Below are 25,866 nucleotides of genomic sequence, written 5' to 3'. Positions count from 1 at the left end.
GAAATGCTCTCATTTAACTAAAATTTATATTAATGCATAATACAGTACTTTAAATTGTGATCATTAGTTAATTATTGATTGCTTTAATAAACATATTTCTCTTAGTAACAAAACACAATAGTATACTTTTATTACCATTTAGAACCTAATCGTATGTTTTGCATTAATCCTTTGTTTTGTATAGCATGGATTTGCACAATTTCAAAATTTAACTAGTGTTATATGCAGGATACCTGTACTTTGTAATCAAACTTTTTATGTTTTTCAAACTAATGATATTGTAATATGCATATTACCTGGAGAAAGACTTTCTGAGCATTTAGGTGAGATTCCAGGAGATTGCTTTTTATTATAAGATAGTGTCAATGTTGAAAATACTTCCAAATCAACTCCAAACAACTGTTCAGAGAAAGCAGGATGTGGAGAAGGGGCTCTTTCACATAAATTTGAATGATAAACGTTTGGTGTTAAAAAATATCCATAATCATTTGGAATTGGTAAAGATGAAGGATATTTTTCAGGATTTATTTGATTTGTTTGTAAGGAACCTTTTGGTGAGCTTCCTGGGCTTTTCCTGCAATAAAAACAGAAAAATATTATTATTATTATTATTTTATTTCTTTTAGTATCTCAAATGTTCAAATAGATAATGTTACCTTGCTATTGGTATATTTGATAGTTTACTATTATTTTGAGATGAACTTTCTATAATTGGCAAATTATTTTCTTTGGTTTTTGTTATTCCTTTTTTTTCTTCTGCTTTTTGAGGTTCTACTTTGCTACTTTGCATTTTAGATTTTCTCTGTTGTTGACTGTTTCTTGACTGTATAGATGCACCTATATTGAAAATTTTGGAATTATTTGAATTAACAATTTCATTATATATCAAGTTTCTAGAAAAACTAAAATAAAAAATGAATCTACATTGTTTATTTTTTGAATGAAATTTACTTTTGAAAAAAAAATAAATTGGATCTTCATTTTATTTTTAATTTCTCTATTTTTAAAAATTCAAATTTTCTAATAAATAATTATAGTTTATATACCTTTATTTGAACTAGAAGAGTTTGTTGGACAATTTGTTGGACTTTTAAGTACATTTTTCTGAGAATATTTATTGGAATACTGTTTAGGAAAAGTACCACCTAAAAAAAATTAACCTTTCAATCAAATAATCTTTGATTTTCATTAAATTACTTATTGGGAAAAATAAAACATACTTTTTCGAACTGGTATTTTAGCATGCCTTTGAAGACTTCGTGTTGATTGAGATTTTTTCAGTTTTCCTTCTGATGGCTGTTTCTTTTGGAACTCCTTATGAAAAATTAAATATAAATGAATAATTTTCATATAAACAATTAAACTGAGAGCTACAAAGTATTGTTTAAAATATTCATGAATAGCAGCAAAAATAAGATAACTTTGCATATCAAGCCAACAATATAAATTATTGTGAGAACCTGGACTAAATAAAGAAAAGATACTTTAAAAAAAAATATATAAAAAAATAAAATAATAATAAAAAAAAGCCAAGATGTAGCTAGTGCATGACCTAGAGAGTTCCCCTTTCACTTTCTCAGTGTCGGGAATGATACCTTTTCCGTAAACTTTTGACTCCCCGAGGTATGCTATTGTTTCAATTCATCAACAAATGGCCGATTCAGGCAGTCGTTGCCCATTCCTCCAACAGTCTAGTTGTGCCTGGATCTCACCTATTTCACTAACAGATACTTCTCATCCACTGTTATGCATTTCAAGGATGGACTGTAGAGTCAAGAACTTTCTCTAACTGATCCAGTCAATGAAATGATCAAGTCAACGCATGATACTCCAGTTAATACGCATCAGATCTCAGTAGAAACTCCCCTACAAGGTATTTAACAACTCGCAGTTTATTGTGAACTCACTCTCTCTCTCTCACATTCAAGACTTCTAAAACACTAACGACTTGCTATAATTGTCAGTGTAAAAGCCTACGTGCTAATAAATGGATATTTGTTTTGTTTAACTTGTATCCAAGTGCTTTTCTTCTGCCATGCAGTTTCAGACCTCATCTATACCGAATCCAACCACCTACTCACATGACCGCTTGCGTGACCTAACACAAACATAAATAAACAGTCCTAGCGGCTGTGCAGTGTCTTCCATCCTGATGTAGTCATTGCTGACATGTCAACCCTTCAGTCAAGTGGTGAAAAAGTATAGGGGGGCTTTGCACATTATCATATTATGATGCAAGTTGTTTAAGTTAGTAATATTAAAAAGAAGTCATTGATGCCAATTTTTTGGAAAAAGAATTTTATATTGCATTGAATTCCTTTGTTGTTAAATTTTATACTATTTATTTTATTTCTAATATTATCTTTTGTAGATTCTTTGTAAATTTTTTTTGATCTGTACATACATACAAGGAGCATCCAAAAAGTAAGGAATGTTTGGTTACAAAAAAGGAAAAAATAGTAATGATAGGAAAAAAGTTTCATGAAGTAATTAGTACAAGACCAATTATTTTTCTATCTAGTCAACGTTTTGATTAAAAGCAATTGTCATAGTGCAACACTAGTTTTTGGATTCCTTTGTTGTTGTAGACTTCCACTGCTAGTTCCTTTGACCAGTTAGTGACAGCTTTCACATCATCATCTGTTCCAAAACATTTCAAATTGACCTAAAAATTCTTTCAACTCGAGAAAGAGGTAAAAGTTACTGGAGGGCCAAGTCAAGACTGTGGTCGAAAACATCCTAGCCAAATTTCTGAAGCACAGCTTGAGTGAATTATCTTCCTTCATTACACATTAAACACCATTTTCTCACACTTGCTTTGTTCATAACGTGGTTGCTATACTCTACCATGATTTGTTTATGAATTTCCAAATGGCAGACTTTTTTTGCATTTAAGAAAAACAAACAACACCTTGCAATTGGCTTTTCGATTTTTGTTCAGATTCTAACTATTCACAAAACAGTAACAATAAGCCTGCTGTTATAGAAACACATCATAGAACAAATTAACCTTAAATCAATGGCAGGAGTTACTTGCACAAAGTGCTATGCGCAAATGTTCTTTACTTTCTGGATGTCCCTGGTAACTACAAATTCTATCCCTAAATGTTACCCTTTTTTTATGTTGTATATATGACAGAACACTAAAAATGAACTGAATAGACACAGATGTTATTGTGCATCATATACAAATTCTTACACTACACCACCTACAGACTAAACTCCTTCTGCACCTACACAATTCTTTCAGTATTTCAGATGCATCATTTCTTATTCATCAACTTTTTCTGACCCTACTCAGTTTACGACAAAGACAGGAAATACATGCATGGACATAACCTAAAAGAAACTGAACACCCTCTCTCACATTTATATGTAATATAAACATCAGAAGTTTGTTTCATTTTTAACTACTTCATATAATCAAATTGTATCCAAAATAAATAGTGAAAATGCTTTCTTACAAAAACTTTCCAGCCTAAGTTTATATACTTTCATATACAGGTACTCCTCACTTTACGACCTATCTGCTTAATGACCACTCGCACTTACGACCAATCGAGTTTCGATCTGCAATTCAGGGAATCCCCTTTCTCAGCTTGAGTGTCAGTCAGTGGTGAATGGCGACATGCGCACTAAGCGTACTATAATAGGCTTGCACTTACTATAATAGTCTTATAGTACTATAATAGGCTAATAGCATACTATAATAGTCTTTTTATGAATAAATTTGAAGTTTGTTGCATAATTTGTATAATTTTACAACGATCCTATATTCCCGGTGCAAGCTCCTCGCTTATCGATGAATTTGCTTAATGACGTAGTCGTCGGAACGGAACATGGTCGTAAAATGAGGAGTACCTGTACTAATTAACAGCATTAATTCTGATAGGAAATTTAGATGTAATTCTCTTTAATATCTTTAACAAGTAAAACAGCAAGGCCATATTTGGGACAAGACTATGTCTTGGAGACTCACTACTAAGAGGGATCACTTCGATGCTAACGGCGGGTCTCATTCTCATTCTCCAATCATCTTTGGTATCGCTGGTTTTGAGTGCAATCATTCAAACTTCGCCAGCCACAGCCACAACCACAAGATCTTCCATGATGCATTTTCATTGACCTATTGAATGTTGAAATTTCTCTCCATTGCAGGACACCCCAGGTTGAATTTTTGTCAATGCAAAAATTTCCCATTTTTGAAAAAAAAAATAATGGTGGCTATTGTATTGTTCGCAATTATTTTTTTTATTTTGCACAAACAAAATATATATATATATATATTAATAAATGTAAAAAGAAAAAATAATTATATTTCGGAAGTTAGTTTTAATTTAAAATTATAACGATGCACCATCTAGTTTCAAAAAGTTCCGATGATAAAACGAGATATCTCCAGTCAATCGGTCAAGGTTAGGTGGTGACCAGAAATATGTGGGGAATAACATGGGACAGCTAAATGGGGTTTTTTCAGATTTGTTTGTCAAAATTCGATTTAGCAACATTCGCTTTTCAAATTTTCCAATGCACGTGCTCGTCAAAATTCGATTTCACAATATTCGTATTTCCAACTTACCAACAAGCAATGCATGCGCAAATCTCGCACTACTGCCTGTTTGTAGAGAGTGTCGCCATTTTGTATTTTATTGTGTTTCGGTTATCGATTCCCTGACTACTTACAAGTCTGGTTTTTTTATGCATGCACGATTTGGGCACCTAATACTCTGTGCCAAATTTCAACTCCTGACATGTATTCCTTCATACATCTAAGCTGATAAGACAGCAGGATGTACGATTTTATAAACAAGACATAGTCTTGTCAACAATTGCAATTATTTATTAAAGACCAACAACTGCCGAATTATCGGGCTAGCAAATGGCTATAGTAATATTAATAATTTAAGTTAATTTGGTACTAGAGTTAGGCACCATCTCTTGCTAAATTTAATAATTAGAATTTTAATTAAATAATTTAAATAAATTTAGGCTTAACTGGAAGAAAAGAATCGACCCGAAGCGGGATTCGAACCCGCAACTTCTGCTATCCGTGCAGACACGTTACCAGTTATGCTACCCGGACCTTCGGTCCGATCCTCCCCTTCCAGTTGATATAAGATTACCGTACGACCATCAACGGCTATTACAATGCCGGCTGGGGACACATTAGTTTAAATTATTTAATTAAAATTCTAATTATTAAATTTAGCAAGAGATGGCGCCTAACGCCTAACTCTAGTACCAAATTAACTTAAATTATTAATATTACTATAGCAATTTGCTAGCCCGATAATTCGGCAGTTGTTGGTCTTTATATATAACGGGTTAGTTGTTGTTTATTTATATTATTTATTAAACAACACTTGAAATATTGTTTAACTTAAATTTAAATTTAATAGCTATAAATTACAAACTATAAAACTATAAAATTTCTAGTTAATTTTACCAAAATGATTCTAAGAATCAGCTTCTTTAAATAATAAAAACACCAAATTACACCTTAATCCAGAAGAAAACAAAAATTTAATGTTTTCAACCTTATTCAAAGGCAATCATCAGGTTCTAAAGATGGAACATAACTTGGAATGTTGTATTTACCTTTCCATCATATCCAGTTTGTATTTAATAATTTTATATTTTAACACTGGCACATGTGATATCTCATAGCATATATTTATGTTGCTATCTTTAGAATCTGAAGACAACCTTTGGATAAGGTTGAAAACATTAAATTTTTGTTCTCTTCTGGATTAAGGTGTAGTTTGGTGTTTTTTTTATCATCATCATCCAGTATTTAAAGTGTAGCTTCTTTAAATTGTTATAATGCTTAAAAGCCATCAAAAGTTTTTATAATTTTAACTCATACTTGAGAAAGTTGTAATAAGCTCACTCTTTCTAATAATTGTCTTTCTTCTTCTTCTTTTTGAATATCTTCTAAATCTATTTCTGATTCAGCACATGAAGTTCTTGTAGAACTCTGTTGAATAATTATAATTAATTAATTTTGCAAAAATAAAATACGACAAATAATTATAAAAAGTTATTTATTTAGTGTTTTAAAAATGTTATTACATGGAAGAAATTTTTAAATTATAAAAAATATAATTTATATTAAAAACAGATTTAAAAAATAAGTTAACATCTAGCCAAACTAAATATACTGTATTAGTAAAAATAATAATAATAATATTGTATAAAAAAAGAAAGATAACAGGAACATTTTATAAGCACTACAGTAATTAGAGAAATTATACATAAAACAAATGAACATATAGTATTAACGTTTGTTTTTATTATTTTATTTTTAATAAATTATAAAAATAAACACTAAAAATTACAGAAATGAGTTGATAACAAAAGAATAATAATGTTTGAACAGTGTCAATGAGAACCCTCTACTAAAATGAAGATACGATACAAAATTGATGTGTTCACAAATGTAAGAATAGTAGAGTAGATCTATTGAGTTTAAGCAATAACATGATAAATAAAAATAATACAGACCATTATCAGAGGTTTGGAAAGTTATGATTGACAGAAGGAAGGAGGAAAAGATAAAGGTGTTAAGAATTAAATGAAGTTAGATGCTAAGAAAAGTATAAAAGTAGTAAACCACAAATAACAATTAATACAGTGAAATTTAGACAAAAGCAATCTATGTGTAGTTCAAAATTTTAAATTTGGATTAGCCTCTTTAGGCTAATTCAAATTTAAATTTCCTTTCAAACAAGGAAAAGGAATTTACCATTTTTCATGTTTCAAAGGAATTCAAAAATTTTTGTAGTTAAATATCTGTGCAGTGATGGAAGGAAAGTCCTCTGGAAAACATTGAAGAGAATAAACATATGGACCTTGAGTAAAATTTGGGGTTTTTTTTTTGTGTGTGGAATTGAAAGTAAAATGTCATGAACTGTTTTCCTTGTTTTCAAAAAAGTAAAAGTTTTATCATACATAATTAAATACCATATTTATGCAGATTGACCGGCATGCCAACTAAAAAATAAAATTAATCAGATCTAACAAAACTAGTCATTAAATAAATGTTAAAGAGAATATTCTTCTGAGTACAATGAATTAACAACATTGTAATTTTACCCGCTTAAAATCAGTAAGAAAGTTTTCATTTACAGTGAAATAAAACAAGTAGTGTCTTGTTGACATTAGTTGTAGTAGTAGTTACTCAGTGTGAGCTGCACTGACAATCTACCTTGATCTTAAAAATAATGCCTTCCTCTCAAATTTCATACAAAGAGTATGTTAATCAGGTAAGTTGAGATAATTTACTGCAAGTTTCTAAAATTTGACTTGTTTATTTTTGCATTTTTGGATCAAATTATAATAAAATAAACAGACAAAAATAAGCACTTTTGGCATTCCACAAGTTTTACATCATTAGAAAGAAGACAAAATACAGAAATTAAATGTATAATTATAGTTTTTGATGTAATGAGGACAGTTTCACAGTTATAGAATAAAAACTCGTTCATTTTTTTTACATGCTCTCTAGAGAGGAATGTATAACCTCACTTAAACCAGTATGCTGGCATTCTCCCAGGATAAACCAACACACCAGACAATCTGCAAAAATACAGTATCATTTATATACATTTCTGAAAAATAAAAATATTCAAATATTGATTTAATTTATTCAAACAAATGTGTTTGTGACATATTAATTACAACTCATTGACATTGAAAATCTAATTGCTATGATTTTAGACACTAATACTCATTTTGTTATTAGATAGGTGACCACTGAAGACATGTCATTCTTTGAATTTATAGATAAAATACCTCAAAATGAAATAAAATTTAATGAATTCCTTGAATATAAATTATATTGATAATTTATAAATCTTTAACCGATTACATTATTTATTTTTATAAAGTTAATTCTGTTGTTAAGCATTGGATTGAATGCACTACATTTTAAGGTTCAGGATATATTAATAATGATCTACATGATAATGAGCTACCTGAGAAGAAAATTTCTTCTTGTATGCCTAAATGATTTTTAATGAATAAATTTCTTCAGAAATTTATTCATTAAAAATCATTTAGGCAGACAACAAAGTAAAAATTCCAATGATTAAACACGTCAATAAGCTAAGATTCTAAGTTCAGTAATATTTGAAAAAAATCATGCCTTATAATTTGAGTGCACTTTAATTAATGAACAATCTCATTAAAAGCTAATAAACTGTATATATAACAACAAAAACAGTAAAAAATACATTATAAAATATAAAAATTTTAGACAATAAAAATTACACTGAAATAATGTATTTTTTTAACTTGTACATAGGAACTTGTATTATACATAGGAAAACAATAACTTTCACACAGTATATCAAAGTTGCCTGATGTTTTTTCTCTAGATTGTTAAGATCTCTCTCTCTCTCTATTCAGATTAATGATTCTTTTATCATTAAATACACTCTTAACCCTTGAGAAATTACAACTGAAAGATTGAGAAATTATAGATCTATTTTTGAATAAAGACATACATTCTTTTCAAACTAACTAAAAGGATACAATTTCCTTCTTTTGATGCAATTTGATGCTTAACACATTATGTAATTCATATAGAATCCTTGACTAAGTAAATATTGCATTTTGGCTAGACAAAATAGCTTTATACATATAAAATAGAAAATCTTGTACCTTTGTAACATGAATTTTCTAAATATGCTGTACACATTTGAATAGATTCCACTGTAGATCTATTTTAAAAATTTGTTTGAGATTATTCAAATCTGAGGGTTTATTTTTTAAAAATTAGTTTCTGTATGGTGTTGATGCAAGTGGCCACAGATGCCATTAATTGAAGACAAAAAATAATTCTAAAAAAGTATCACTGATGACAAGAAATGTGATGCAACAATTTACACAATTACAACTTTGAATTGATTATTAATTAAAATGTCAAATATACAACAATTCACCCACCCAAAATTCACACTATTATTTGATTAGTTTAATCATAATTTTGTGAAGTTCAGCAAATTTTAGCATAATAAATTAACTCAGTTTTATTGTTGTTATTAATTTATATTAATCATCATATTCAATAATAAACAAATGATTTCTCAATTATCATCTTAATAAATTTGAAAAGTGTGTTATTAAAAATCTATTAAACTAAAAATAATGAAACTTTAATTTCACTTTATACATTCTCTGATTCTAAGAAAATACATAAAAAATAGTATATATTTATTTATTTCTCATTATTTATAATAATAAAATAAACTTACAGGCTCCATTGCAACTTCAATCTTATCCAATTCTTCTATAACCTTAAAACCAAATACCATTATTTAAAACAAATCAACTCAACTTAAATCTTACACAATACATGTTACATAATACTATATAAAAAGAAAAATCACATTGAAAATGATATTCTATGAATTTTAAAATTGCTGTATAGCATAAATTAATACATTAATAATTTATAATTTGCAAGAAAAATAAATTTATGTTACAAAAAACTACTTAGTTACGACGACTAATAAACAGGCTTATTACACACCCAGTCTACTTAATTAATTTAACAAAAATGCATTTAAGCAGACTGGGTGTATAATAAGCCTGTTCATTAGTCAAGTAACTAAGTAGTTTTTTGTAAATAAACAATACAAGCAAGAAGCTTTTTAATAAATTTATATGTATTTAAAACATTAATAATTTGTAAAAATATTCATGCATTTACATTTCGAACAGCTGCTGCAACATCCCTATCGCCTTCATCAGTCATTAATACACGAACACAAGCTTCAAGTTCTTGCAGCAGTGATCCATCTGTTGGTAATTTTATTTGAGCTTTTAATTGAGGTAAAACTGAGCACAACCTAAGTCGAACATTTGGAACTGGATCTTCTGATATTTCAAGTATAAAAATCTTTAAGTTTCGAGTAATAATTACTTTTAATAAAATCAGTATATGTGAAAAATTAAAGACTAACCAGCTAATTTTAACAATGGACGAAAAAAATATTGCTTGAAAAAAGATTTTGAGAATAGTTCCATCACTAATTCACAAACACGAATAAATAACATTCTACTATGGCAACTTCTTCCTTGACATAATTCTGTCAGAAAAACATTATTATATTAATATCTATATCATATTTATAAATATAAGTTACAATCAAACCTTGGTTTATGAACTTAATTTTTTCCTAAAAGTTGTTTGGAAACCAATTTGTTCTCAAAACCGAACAAATTTTCCTGTAAGAAACAATGTAAAATGAATTAATCCATTCCTGAGCCCCAATAGTCTTTTTTTTTACCATTTTAGTTGTATTTAATGCATAAAAATGCCTACAAATGCAATATAATATCATCTATATCCATATCCATTTTATATATATATATTAAAAACAAAATGTTTTGTCACTGCCAACCAAAACTAACACTTTACAAAGAAGTGATATAAATAGACTTGACTCTGCCTGGATGAAATAACAATCAATGAAGATGGACAACAAGTATTTTATCCACACTTTCCAAAATATTGTGTTTAAATTGCTTTGATTTAAATTAATTTTGATTTTATTTTTAGTTTCACTTTCAGTGTAAAGGTCAGAGTTTTAATTTTAATTAACTAGCTGCCTAGTATTAATAAATATTATTATTATTATTCTACTATATAATGTATTAATAAATTTTTGTTATTTAATTTGAGTTAGGCACCTTTAAATATAAATTATTAAATGTCATTTATATTCTGCAAATGTCAATTAATGCACTTGTTATTAATTAATTTGATTTAAATTGAATTGTGATGTGTACTGAAAACCAGAAATAGTATCTTACTTGCATGCGCATTGAAATTAATTTAAATAATGTCATCAACGATTCATGTTGTGACGTCTAACAATACAACATGAATCTTGGCACCACTACTAAATCAGTAGTCCTGTTGTTGATTGGTTGAACCATCAACTTTAACATAGGAAGTATAGGAAGTTGACCATTGGTGGCTGGCTATGTTGAGTAGCTTGTTTGGAAACCAAGTTATCATACGGCAACTGGAACAAATATGGCGTTCAAAATTTTGTTTGTAAACCAAATTGTTCATAACCCAAGGTTTGACTGTATATATGTATGTAAATAATTTTTGAACTATATTTTTATCATTTACCATCAATAAGTCTATTAATAATATCATTTCTCTGTTCAAATTGTGGTGTATTTCGAAGATAAACTAAAAGACTATATGCAGCTGCTATCCGACATGGTATAGGTCTCTGAAAATTTAAAATAAAATAAATTATACTGGAAACATAACTGATCATAAACTATTTACAGAGCTTAAAAATAAATATATAGCATACAGCTGTATGAATTTTATTGAACAGTAAAGGCACAAATGTTGAATAAATTTGTTCAGAGGGCAAACAGTGTGGAAGACAAGATAACTGAGTCAGTATATCTGCATGAAGACGCCAATTACTTGTCAAAGAAGTAGCATTTTCACAGATCACAAGAGCATGGAGGAGTTCACCAATTTCTTCCTAAATTTAAATCAAAATAATTAATATACAATTAATAAACAATAATATTTGATTTGGTTTAATAGATAATATAAACTTCTAATATTTAAATTTGAAATAGAATGTAATATTTATAGAATGTGATATTTTTAATCATTTGTTATTCATACAATAAAATCATGCAACACGTGTTCTAAGAAAATTATAACTATTAACTGAATCTAAAATATATATTTTAGATTTTGTAAAGCAAATAACATATTATAAAAATGAAGTAAAAATTAAAATAATCTTAGACATTATTTCTCTCCCATTAAATTTTAGGCTAAATTTAACTTTGAGAGAGATATTTATGTTTGTTGGTTTTCAATAAGGAATTGTAATTTTAAGGGAAAAATATTTGCAAGTGCAATAATATATATTATACTTAAATTTTATATTAATATTTTTTATAATTTATCATAATTTAATTTGGTATGCATGATGCTCTATCTTTTATACAAATTACTGAATAAAATGAAAGTTAATATATAATAAATAGTATAGTAATATTTCTATTCATAGTTACCTTAGTTTCATTATTATCTCCTAAATGTCTAGTAACTGCTGCTAAAGATTCAGGAAGATGTGGAATTAATCCTCTTAATACCTAAATGCATTTATGAAAGAGAATTTTAGATTCAAAATTGTAACTATATATATAAATATGTTGTAATAAAATTACATTTATAAAATGGTATACTAAGTTTGATATTTCTCAATGTATTTTTAAATTTAAAATCTAGACCAAACAGCAGTCAAAAACATTGGAAGAATATATAAACGCAACAATTTACACAATTTAGAAAAAAGACAATTAATATAGATTAAAGGATACTTTTTCTTCTAATTTCTTTACACATGATAAATGGAAGTCCCTAATGCATATGTGCAAATTATTTTACAACAGGGAAAGAAAGGGAAGGCTAGAAGAATGAAGTGCACCTACACAAACATTTATAGAAGACAAGGAAACAAAGAAAGGACTGCCAGAAGTACCTAGTGCAGATATGGATTTAAAAAAGGGAAACTGAAGATTGAATAGTGCAAGTGCAGAGAGAAAATTTTTGAGGAATCAATTATTCAGTATTACAGTTAACAATAAAGATTAAATATCAAAAACAGAATAGTTTATGACAATTTTACATTTTGACACTTTATATATATCGAATCCTATTGCACCACTAAAAGAATAATTTAAAGGAATTACTCAAATTTTTATATTTCTGATAATTAGCACTGAGTTCAGCGTTAACGTATGAACTCAGTGCTAATTATCAGAAATATATGCAACTTTGGCGTGAGTTAACTTTTATTATTTTCTCAAATTTTTAAACTTTTAAAACAGAATTTTATTAATAGATGTCCATTAACTGTTAGCTAAACTTAAAATAGGAATCAAAAATAATTATTATTTGTGGAGAAAAAATTTTTCTAATAAAAAACTGTTTTAAATCAGAAAAAATTCAAAGAAGAAAATATATATTTCTAGTTTCAAAAAACACTGTCATTCTTTAAAATTTACAATAAATTTTGAATCATTCTTGTTGTTAATACAGAATTCAAAATATATAACTATTTACGACTATATAAGATTTACAATCAATATTGCTACAATTGTAAATTTATATTATTAAAATAGATACTATATGTAGACAAATACACATGAATTTTTATATATTACCTCTAAACATTCATCTTGCAAAAGTAAAACTAATTCTTTTAGAATATTTGAAGAAGTTGGTTCTAATAATTTTGTTACCTATAAAATTCATCATTCGTGTTAAGATAAATTATAAATTAATAATAAATACAAATTAATGCTCTTTAATAAAAATATACCTCATGAAAACCACATGCTATTGTTTTGCGAACATCATAATGAGGATCTAAGCATAAATCAGAAAACGTGTTATACAATTCTTCCGAAAAATTGATTGGTTCGGCAAAGAGCACCATTGCCTAAAAAATAATAAAAATATATTTGTTGATTATATTATAATTATGGAAAATGATTAATTTTACATGGAAATTTTTGGAAATGTCAATTTAAAATAACAGTATGTAATTATATATGTACATAATCCATAGATAGTACATATGAGCTGGGTAGTTATGTCAAATGAAATTATTTCAATTCTTATTTTAAATATTTTGAGAATATTTCATATTTTATTTAATATTTGAACTTCCTTGCAAAAATATTTTAAGCATTTGGCATTGAATTGGCATTTGAAATATTCTAAAGTATTTCAATATTTAAAATATAGTAATGTTTTCAAAATACTGGTATTTATAGACATATAAACATCCGTTTGATATAGGCATTAACTTTATAACAATGCATCAATATTTATATTTTTTCTTATTTGTTTATTTTATTTTTCTAAATGAAATTAATGAAATTTTAGTCAGTCATGAGTTTTTCCACCTCAAAAAAAACTTGATTTTTAGAAGATTTTATAAGATTTACATGTTCTAACTAGTGAATTATGGTAATAAAAACAAATTTGGCTAAAACTAACACTAATGTACTGTAATTTATGCAACAAAATTCAAAACATGAGCAATACTGTATTTTTTTTCTTATAAGACATGTCGTTCTATTGGATGAATCACATTTTTCAAGTAAAGTTTTTTGGAGAAAAAACATTCTTCACAGGGTAAGACACATTTAGCTTGTAGGATGCCTCCAAATTTTCAGATAAATTTTAAATACAAAAGAGTGCATCTTATAAGGTGAAAAATATGGTATGTTCAATAAAGAAAATTTTAAATAATTCTATAAATTTTTTAAACTCAAACTTTTGATTCACAGGAAAAAACTTATTTCAAGAAAAAAAGACAACCTTGCTATAAAATAGCATTATAAATATTAATGTTTATTATAAACTTTCCAAACTTCTTTGCTTTTCTATACATATACTATATAATGAGTACATGATATGAATGATTTATACATTAGAATTATTCTAATATTAAATATAATGTCACAATTTTCAATTTACTAATAAAATCATCATCTACTTTAACAGCCTTTAGGCCCAGTTCAGGGGTAAGTCTGCTGGTAAGCCCAGTTCAGGGGCTACTACTCCATTTACATGTCCTCTGCATCCTTTGTCTTCAATCCAGCCTTTCTCATACTCTTCAACTCCCTCTCTCCACTTCCTCCATTGTCTGTCTCTGTTTCTTTTTCCCTCCATATTAAATCATATGCCCTTCATATTATATATCCTGCCATCCTCTCCTTAGAACATGTCCAAACCATCTCAGTTGCAACTTTGCTATTTTGTCTTGAACACCTACAATTCCCACAAACTCCTCTCTTCTAATATCCTCACTCCTCTTTCTCCTTAAGTGAAATCCCAGTCAACCACCTTAACATTATAATCTCTGTTCTCATCCTCATCTCAGTCTTTCTTAAGGTCCGCATCTCTGTCCCATACAGGAACTGGCCTAATCATAGTCTCGTAAATTATTTTTAGTTTTGTGGGGAACTTATAATCACATATCACACCTGCTAACTCATTCCATTTAAGCCATGCCTTACTTATTCTGTTTTTAATCTCCAAATGGCACCTTCCTTTGGCATTTATCATAGCTCCTAGGTATGAAGTATATTGATTTGCATAATATGATTCATTCAACACAATGTTCCACTCAATTGATATAGTTTGCTCATTCCATGTGATACATTACCACCAGAGACTCAAACTGAAGCTAATTTTTTGTGCACCACCCTATATTTATTTTTCATTTGTTACTTGCTTAATTTCTAACTCATTTCTGTCTGTCACTGTAAGGCTTCTTTCTTCCCCTTTACCATTTGCCATAACTTCAGTCTTGCCTACATTCATTTTCATTCCACCTTTCTGTAGGCAATTTTGCCACTCTAACAAATGTTCTTGTAAGTCTTTCTCACTCTGCTATTTACATAATTTCCTAACAAAATATGATCATAAAACTTAAAATTATAGTTTTTTTTAATACTAATTTCAATTCTTTAAAGTAATTACGTAATAAAAAGGCATAAATACTTTCATGAAAGTCTTCAGATTTAATAAAATTTTATGAATTTTTCTTTGTTAAAAAATATATTAATTTATAAATTAGTTTGTGGATCAAATATAGAGGAGAAGAGGGTATTATGAAATACCATTTACATTTCTAAAAATAACTTCACTGGTTTTTGAATAAAATCCCCAAAATCATCATGAGTACATACTATAACTAGTTGTAATGAACTGTCACTTGTAAAAAGAATACTATTTATTTTGTTATAAAAAAAATTATTCATAAAAAGTCACAAATGGAGGTTATTATGAAATAGTTGGGTAATATGGAATAGGTGGTTTAAACCATTTAAAAATTAATTATACTTCATAAAACATAGTTATTTTTAACTATAAAAACCACATTTTTAAGATTATGAGCATGTCATTTCTGCTTCGAGTCTATTTACAAAGTCACAGATATAATTTTCTTTCTCTGCTCCGGTACAGTCAAGGTGAGCCCAAAGAGAACAGCTGAAGCATTGAATCCGAATTTCCCATCATTGATCTTCGAAGAATTTTCCGTTACAGAAGATACATTCAGCGTCTTCATTTTCCAGTTATATGGAATACTATACTTTTACGTCGGGTATTATGGAATACTAGGTATTTCATAATACCCGACACGCCATTTTGGAAAATGAACCTTTACACTGATGGACAAAACATTGTCAGCTAAAAAACGACCACAGTATAATAAACTACAATTCTTTTGGTGTACATTATGCTTAACATCAATGTTCAAGTCACATGTGTACTAGTAGGTTAAAATGTTTGAAAACTTGCTTGCAAAAACTCTTGAAAATCACAAAACACACTTTGTTCTGTAGCGAGTGGTACGACAACAACAAGCGGTCAACTCTCGCTGCACTGCATCATAGGAGTCTTTCTTGGGTAGTTTATGGTATTCCCAAGTGATAGCAGCAACAAACAGAGCTGAAACCTTGGTATTCCATATTTCCCGACTATTCCACAATACCCTCCTCTCCTCTACATATTTTTAAATGCTTCAAATACTAGTATTTGGTATAATAGTGTTTTCGTTTGTCTTACAGTTCATATAAATATAGAGAATACCACAAAATGACATAAAAATGGTTTGGTTTAAATCCCCAGTAATATATATAAACAACAGTAAGACAAAAAAATAAAACCCAATATAAGGAAATGAAAAACTAGAGATAGAGAGAAGTGGAAACAGAAACAAAAAGAGTGAACACTGAAGCAATGCATTATTGTGCATTGATTCAGATTGCTTCAGTGAATTAATGAGAGATTGCTATCTCACAGGAGTGAGATAGCAATCTCTCAGTGCATATTAGCAATAGAATTTCAGTGAAGTAAAAGCCAAATGCAATCCATGTTTTCAAAAAAGCATTTGTATATGAACTAGTAAGAAAAAAATGCAGTGAGTTTGTCAAAAGAACTTACAATCAGACCAATCAAACTTACATTAGAACCAGACAGTCAATGAAGGTTTTTGGAATGGTTTAACTATGCACATGTGAAAAGTATCCGTATCACAAAATCAATGATCTAAGAAAAACCCCAAAAAATTGCTTTGCAAATAAAGTTTGAAAATTTTTGTGCAAGCAATGGCTGGCTTGATCACTTTACATGCCACAACATAGTTTTCCAATTAATATATGGTGAAAATAGATATATAAACCAATAAAACATCTCAGATTGGACTTACAGGATCAAAACAATTGTTGGTGATTATGACCCGTTTGCTATGTACAACATGGATGAGACAGGTGTTCTTCAGAGCTCTCCCTGATAAACACTTACAATAAAACGTAAGTGTTTTATCTGGAGGTAAATTTTCAGAATGACAATTAACAATTGTCTTTTGTGTTAGTGCACTGACGAGAAAGCTCTTGTGATAAATAAATCTTTCCAGCCAAGATGTTTTAAGAACATAGATGCATCACAATTACAAGTTTATTAGTTTAGCAATCAAAAGATTGGGCAAACATTGCAATTTTCACAAAATGACATGAAAACTGAATGATGAAATGAAGACATTTTTATTCAAGAGTTGGACTAGACAGAGGTTACCTTTAGCCTACTGAAGGCCATTCGGGGAATTCATTAACCTATGGGAGATGGCAACATCACATATAAGACAGCAAATTCACAGCCTTTTTTGGACAAGTCAGATTCCACATGCCATAAAATACAGTAATTACTGTAAAACACACATATTTGTATTTAAAAATTGGCATCAAATTATTAAAACTGGATAGAAAATAAAGCTGTAAAATTATCATAGAAATAGCAACTTTCTATTCTATTAAAAATCAAGTTTCACAGTTTCTCCATTAAATACTTAAGTAAAACATTGCACATTGCATCAATCACAAAGAAAAATATTATTTTTGAATTTATTTATTTTTTCTCTTTTCATCTTATGGGTACTAAGAAGGCCTTGATCATATCCATTGTAGGTTTACCCAGTCTCACAATAGAGGTGACCAGGTGGTGAGAGACAGGGCCCAACATATCTGGGACAGATCATTGTGAAAAAATTCCTAAAGTTTTTTGACCTTCTAGGCTCAATCCTGGGTACTCCAAAGCAGTAGGCTGATACTTAACTGCTTCATCCATTTGGCAATTCATTTTGATTATTATATGCTTCAATGTTCAAAAACTGTTTTCTTCATTAAACATTATAAATTAACTAAACTCCAGTTATATTATTTATAGTAAATTAAAAATGTTTATATTTAATTTATCCACTTTTCACAGCAATTTGTGATAATACAAAGATATAAAACTATACTTACACAGTAGAGCGTCGGTAAGTGGAATGGCCGGAAAGTGGAACGATTTTCAGTCGGACTGTGTCGTGCTGAATCGAATGTTTTTGATACTAAATTTACTTCTAAAGTATAATTTTCATGTTTTTTATATTCTTTAATATATTTATTTTGTTTGTACAAAATGCAGAAATAATTTTTAACGATACGATAGCCTCGATGATTATTATAAAAATTTTCGTTAGGCTTAAAATCGACGAAAATTCAACAGGAAGCGATACCCAACGGAGAAAAATTTGAACATCAGACAGGTTAATGTATTTTTTCGTACAAAGTTGGAAACTGGAACAAATCATTAACTGGAAGGACCCCAGTCCCCAATTGGTTCCACTTATCGACGCTCTACTGTAGTTTATTAGTATAAGTAGATGTCATTAAACATTACTTACAGGGAAATTATAGGCACAAGCATGTCTACATTCAGCAAATTTATCTTGATTGTCCATTTTTGGTACAATATCAGGCATCTAATATGAAATAATATATTTAATTATTTTTTTGTGTTTATATTAAATAGTGAAAATAATTTCTATTTATCAATAAACTTGATAAATGTAATTAATATAATGTTATTCAACCACAAATTTTAATTTATTATTGAATTTACATCACAATTACAGCAAGATCTCAATTTAACAGACTAATTCAGGTGAGGGGCTGTCCGTTAGAGTCAAAAGTCTGTTATATAATAAAGTAGGTTTTCTGAATGCATGTTAAAAAATTGACAAATTAGTTATTTTATCTGTTTTTACTTATGTAGCAGTGGCGTGCGGTGACATTTGATGATAGGGAAGATGTGCCGGCCCTGGATAGAATCATTGGAAGCGTTATATGATATTTTGGTGTGTAGCATCCATGAGCTAAATCGCGTGAGGTTGGTCGCATGTGCAAATGCATATAATCTGGCTGCTTTACAGAATTCAAATATTTTTACTGTGGAAGCTGTCCCATATTCGACAATACAGTGCTTCCATTGGAAATATGCATATACGAATTTATATTCAAATATACAATAGCAATCTTATCATTGTTTTTCACATGTATAGAAATTTGTAATAAAATATAATAAAATATTAATTTTATGTAACCACATTAAGTAATTCAAAATACATTAAAATATGAAAATAATCACACAATATGTATTTATATTTTAGAAAATACAAGGGAAGTGGCACTTCCACAGCTTCCATGATGGCATGCCATTGTTATGTAGTTATATTTGCGTAATTAAAATTAAGTATGTATGAGAAGTTTAATTTCACAGAAAAGTTTTCTATATGTATTATTTGCTTAAACACTCACTGTAGTTCTGAGATGTAATAACCAAGTATAAGACCTAAATTGAAATAAATATACAAACATTTTTTGGAAATTACACTATATGAGTGGTGTGACTCATGGATCTGAAAAAAATAACCCGTTAATTTAATTACATATAGACATTTATATGCATTTTATAATTAACAGGGTGTTAATTTTCACATATGACACACACACCAGAAATTCTGTCATTAAATTCAAAATCTATTAAATCAAAGTTTTATTGTAATTAAACAATACAAAAATAATATAAATAAAAAAAATTCAGTTACAGATCATTATGTAAATCAGTAATTACTTTGTGAATACAGAAGAAAGGTAATTATCAGAATCTCAATTTTCTAAATTGCCAGTTAACTAAATCACTGTAACCAAGAAATGAGCCGCTCAGTGCACACATCGATTAACTCCACTTTTTGAAAAATCTTAAATTTAAGTGTCAAAGCCCTTGGTATAGTCATAACTTTTTATATTTATAATAACTTTCCTGAATAATAAAGATTAGCACCGTTAAATGGCAAATTTTTTTGGCCATTGAATAATAAGTAATTTATTTCAGAAGCCATTTCGATTAACTCCATACTCTAATGTAAATCGTTTCAGTAACGCTGTATCTGTTCTGGCCGTGCATCGACGCTTATTTGTTTTTAAACAGCCGAAGATGCTCTCTCCCTCTCAATAATATTCGTAACAAAATCGCATCGGTAAACAGATAAAAAGAAGCACAATGCAAACGGTAGTTAGTATAGCAGTGATCTCGCACGCTGAATGTTACTGTGTACTTCTTAGTCTTTTCAACATTACTCCCAGATTGTTTTTAAAGAAATAAATACAGTCAAACCTGTTTTTATGCGCTCTTTTTTTGTGCGATTTTTTATTTGTGCGGTATAGTTGGCGACTAGTCTCGTGCGATTCGTCATGTCTCACGTTGACTTATTATAGCTAAATAAACTTATTATAGCATAAATGAACTTATTATAGTAACATTATTGCATGAATATGCGAAAAATGAAATAATTTACTTTTAAAGTCAACAAAACACCACCTGGACAAAAATATGTAAAACAGACGATAGACCAGACGATGCAGTCAAGTGCTGACATCTGTTGTCAATAAATTCTATTTCGTACGGTTTTGAGTTATTTTCTATGTGAGACTTCTTTTATGCGGTCCCTATTGACCGCATAAAAACAGGTTTGACTGTATTATACCGTTATAATCAAGATGAGTGAGACTAATAATGTGAGTGAGGAAAGCAGTGATGATTCTTCAATACGATTTATCAACAGAAAGTCTGGTCCAAGAAGACGTTTATCGTTTTCCTCGGATTCATCGGATTGCAACAGTACAAACACAACAAACACATTGATTGGGAGGAAAAGAAGTCGTAATCCTGTTAAATGGATACGAAATTTACAAAAGCATAACAGGATAAAGGGTTTGGCATACAGGAATAGGGGAGAAAAATTAATACCTGCAAAAACATTTGTCGATATACAATGCAGATGCCGTCAAAATTGCAATCAAAAAATTCTTTCGGATGAGAGAGAGGCTGCCATGAAAGAATTTTATAGTTTACATAGTCAACTTGACCAAAATATTTTCTTAAGAGGTTGTATCAAAGTTAACGAAATAAAAAGAAGGCGCCCTACGAATGAAACTAAAGAACGAAGATCACATTCGTTTACATATTACTTTCGAAAAGAGAGACTTGATATTCCCGTTTGTAAAAAATATTTTAGAGACACTTATCAGGTGAGTGACGGGCGGATATACGATTGTTGTTCTAAAGAACAAGTTACATCTTTGATTGATAAGCGCAAAGGCCGCGCTGCAAGCAATAAAATAGATGATACAAATGTTATAAAGCATATAAAGTCATTTCCAGCCTACAGTAGTCACTACACCAGAGCTCATAATCCAAGACGACAATATTTAAATCCTGACTTAAATATTAAGAAGATGTATGAACTATACGTCACAGAATGTGAAAAGGAAAACGTAGCACCAGTGAAAGAAAAATATTACTATAATGTGTTCTCTACAAAATTTAATTTACATTTTAAACAACCATCAAAGGATACGTGTCAAACTTGTGATGCTTTTCAAATAAAAATTCAATCTTCAGACGATGAGGGAATTAAGATGGCGAAAATTGAAAAGGAAACTCACTTAGAAGAGGCTGAACGGGCTCGCAGTCAAATGGCTGCCGATCGAATGGCAACATCGGAAAAATTGTTCGTATTTTCTTTTGACTTGGAAAAAGCTTTAGCCTTTCCCAAGTTGACCACATCCGTAGCTTATTATAAGCGAAATTTATATGTTTATAATTTTGGATGTCATGAATTCAATAAAAATATAAGCCACATGTTTGTTTGGCCAGAAACTGAAGGATCTCGTGGGTCTCAAGAAATTTCATCTTGTCTAATAAAGTACATAAAGACTTACGCTGCAAACTTTGAAAAAATAATAACATATTCGGATTCGTGTACCGGGCAAAACAGAAATATTAAAACCGTCTTAAGTTTATTGAAACTTGTTCAAAGCACGGAAATCAAAGCTGAATCAATTGACATGAAATTTTTGGTAAGTGGACACAGCTATTTGCCCAATGACTCAGATTTTGCCATTATTGAGTCATGTGCGAAAAAAAAATCAAAACATTTTTTCACCAGATGATTGGTACCATATAATCAAAACATGTAAAAAGAAAGCACCATTTCATCTAATCCAAATGACTCACCAAGATTTTTTGTCAACAAAACCTTTAGAACAGTCTATCATTAACAGAAAAGTAACCGTCACAGGGCTTCCAGTAAATTGGCTTAAAATACGCTGGATAAAGTTAGAAAGGTCCAAACCCTATCTCATACAATTCAAATGTGACTATAATGAAGATACAGAATTTCAAGCCATTAATATCAGAAAATCTTTAGTGGGTAGACTGCAAAGTTTGAAAAATATAGATCAGCCTTTATTATATCCTAAAGGTAGAACTGTGACAAAGGAAAAATGGAGAGACATGATGGACCTGCTAAAATTCATTCCTCCTGTTAAACACGATTACTATAAGAACTTGTCAACAAATCGAAATGACGAATCCTCGCATACAGCTGATGAAGAAGACATTATTTATAATATTGCTGAATCATCCCAAAGAATAATGCCGCTAACATAAAGCTGCTATGAATTAATTACAAAAATTATATTATAACCGAACTGCCAACATTCATTTTTATGGAAAAGCTGTGATAAAAATGTATAATAACTAACTTTTTCTGTAATAAAAAACTTAAAAATGTAAAGACTAAATTTAACTTTATTACTTTTTTCAGTTGCCAAATCGATTAACTCCACCAGTCACATAAAAACTGTAACATTACTGACGATTGTTTGTTGGCTATTCTTTCTTATTAATTTTATATACCGTTAGATGAAAGCTATATCTGCAATTATGCATTCTACATTATATATTTGAATTCATATTATCAGAGGAATTTTAAAAAACAATATACATTACATCATCGCGTTTCTCAACTTTTCGTTTTATGGAGTTAATCGATGTGTGCACTGAGCGGCTCAAATACAAGTTTGGTCATTAATGTATCTTCCTTTCATTTGCTGAGTCAGGGTTACATGACTTATTTCTGTATTTTCAACCATTTTTACTATCAAATGTCAACTTTTAGTTGGATTTTCTGTTTAATTTTCAAACTCATTCTATTTTTTAAGGTTAATAAAGTATTTACAGCATTAAGTAAATAAAAAGGTTGACTAACAATGGTGATAGAGAGCAATTATTTAATTTGTTGAAAAACAGGAAATCAGAGAAAACAATCACTAAAAGATGTTTTAATTATTATAATAGTCATTATAACAATTTTATAATAGTGTTTACCATAGACAAAAAATTTTTCTCCTTAATTCAATTATTAAAATTTTCAATTATCTGACTACCTTTGTTACAAATCAACTTGAATAATCAGAATTTTATCATATTTTCATTTATGATTAATATCAGATAAGATATATGTAGCAATTGATAGAGCCATTAAAATAGAGCACCGTGGATTTTTCCCAGCCAGAAGGAAACTTCTGAGGTTCATAGTGATTCCAAACTCTATAAAATTAACATTATTTTTAGTAACAGATAATAAAATCTTTAACACTGCTTTTTATTAATAAACATTCCACATAACTTTTTTCAAAAAACAAAAAATTAAACAGGCCTACTCTACTCCTAGGATTCTATAGAAGCTCTTGACAACAATAGTGTTTGATAGGAAATCCATTTAAATTAACACATCATGTAATATGCTTAGATAAAAAAAATTTATAATTTTTATATTACCTATCGATATCATTCAGAATAAATACATTTCTACTATTAATTTTGAAACTTACTTTATCATTTTTACAGATTTTTTCCTATATTCATCATTTTAATAATAACTTGTTTTTAAAATAGGTAAAATTTATCAGTACGTTTATGACTACTGTCTAATTTACATTTTTAGTTTTGGTACAGCTATTTAATATATTAATTAAACAAACCATATTTACATATTTCTTTAATGAATAATGACATGATTTGTTAGAATAACTTACTGGTGGCACACTTATAAAACCTCCATCAAACGATTTCCTGTGATGTGGTAATCCTAATTTAGCCAATTCTCGATAATATGTTAGAAACCACTGCTGTTGATCTGGTGTTAAATTAACTAAAACAACACATAATTTATAAATTTCTTATTTTTAATTTAATTTTTTTTAATCAAATATCAAAAAATTAAAAATATATTTATTAATACCTGCTAAACCATGACATAACTTCCCAAGATGCCTTGCTATTACTGGTAAAGTAGCATCTTCTGTTCTAATAGAATTCTCACAAAATTTTTTCACTAGTGGAATGATGATTTGAATACACGTTTCTGAAAGAATGATATTTTAGAATAATTTTCCAGAAATAAATATTCAACACAATTGAGTTATCAAAAAACAAAGTGCATCTGATCTAAGTGGAAGAGATAGAAAAAAATTTCAAATAATGAAATTTTGAGTAATGGAAATTACAATTTTTTGATGAGATCCTCATCATTGATTGTAAACAATGTAGTTTGACTTAAACACAATAACACATTTTTTTAATGATTTCTCATGTATTGTATTGTAAACATATGTATAAAATACTCATACTATTAATAAAAGAAATTTGTTATAGAGGTTTGATATCAATGTGTTATTGTTTCATGCTCAACATATCCTAAATGTATTCAATCATCTTTAAAAGCATCTGTATCATATATAATGTGACCTCTAGAAATCCAGCAAAAACTCAGACATTTTAGATCCAGTAATCAGATGGATGGCAAGATAATAAACTTATCTAGCCATCCACAGCTTTCTTTGGATTTTGTATTCCAACTATTGCCCAAACCATTCAAGTTTTTTTACTGAGAAGTCTTCTGTTGACAGAAATATTTTTATCTCTGCACAACATAAACCACTTCAACATCTAAATACTCACATATAAACTTTCTTTTCTATCCTGATAATATTGTTCATTGAAACAATGAAAAATTTCAATGTTTTTCAGATAAATACAGTAGAGCACTGTTTATCCGAAAGCTGGTCAACCAAAACGTCAGTTAACCGAAAGCTTTCCAGTCTGACTGTGTCGTGCTGAATCGAACGTTTTTGACACTAGATTAACTTCTAAAGTATAATTTTTTTGTTTTTATATTTTTCAATATATTCATTTTGTTTGTACAAAATAAAGAAATAATTTTTAACAATACAATAGCCTCAATTATTATTATAAAAATTTTCGTTAGGCTTAAAATCGACGAAAATTCAACACGAAGCAACACGCAATGGAGAAAAATTTCAACATCGGATAGGTTAATATATTTTTTCATACATAATCGGTTATCCAAAAAAAATCAGTTATCCGAACAACCCCAGTCCCCAATTGATTCGGATAAATGACGCTCTACTGTAGTGAGAAAAATCTGATGAAATGCCAAATTCTTTCATAGTTTCAGATTTCTTCACACTTTTTCTTTGGTTTTACTTACAGACCTATACAGACCTACTCAGTTTTCCTTCACTGCTTGTTATCTCTGC

General features: G+C 28.9%; 1 protein-coding gene across 1 annotated transcript in view; it reads right to left on the bottom strand.

The window, feature by feature from the left end:
- Positions 1-25,866, bottom strand: part of LOC136969309 (serine/threonine-protein phosphatase 4 regulatory subunit 4-like) — a 68,889-nt gene that overhangs the window by 13,881 nt on the left and 29,142 nt on the right. Inside the window, exons 9-24 of the mRNA XM_067263426.1 lie at positions 24,549-24,671; positions 24,343-24,458; positions 18,804-18,881; positions 13,383-13,502; positions 13,225-13,302; positions 12,070-12,150; positions 11,343-11,522; positions 11,150-11,255; positions 9,969-10,094; positions 9,716-9,882; positions 9,258-9,299; positions 5,891-5,977; positions 1,221-1,314; positions 1,047-1,145; positions 657-837; positions 297-574 (exon numbers count right to left, since the gene is read on the bottom strand). Coding sequence (XP_067119527.1) covers positions 297-574; positions 657-837; positions 1,047-1,145; positions 1,221-1,314; positions 5,891-5,977; positions 9,258-9,299; positions 9,716-9,882; positions 9,969-10,094; positions 11,150-11,255; positions 11,343-11,522; positions 12,070-12,150; positions 13,225-13,302; positions 13,383-13,502; positions 18,804-18,881; positions 24,343-24,458; positions 24,549-24,671 — 1,956 coding nt within the window. The remainder of the gene's footprint in view (positions 1-296; positions 575-656; positions 838-1,046; positions 1,146-1,220; positions 1,315-5,890; positions 5,978-9,257; positions 9,300-9,715; positions 9,883-9,968; positions 10,095-11,149; positions 11,256-11,342; positions 11,523-12,069; positions 12,151-13,224; positions 13,303-13,382; positions 13,503-18,803; positions 18,882-24,342; positions 24,459-24,548; positions 24,672-25,866) is intronic.

This window comes from Centruroides vittatus, unplaced genomic scaffold (genome assembly GCF_030686945.1).
Source record: "Centruroides vittatus isolate TY-2023 unplaced genomic scaffold, ASM3068694v2 contig_1776, whole genome shotgun sequence".
In the NCBI taxonomy this organism is placed as follows: domain Eukaryota; kingdom Metazoa; phylum Arthropoda; class Arachnida; order Scorpiones; family Buthidae; genus Centruroides; species Centruroides vittatus.
The sequence above is the reverse complement of the archived record's forward strand: the minus strand, read 5'-3'. Positions and strand labels throughout refer to the sequence as shown.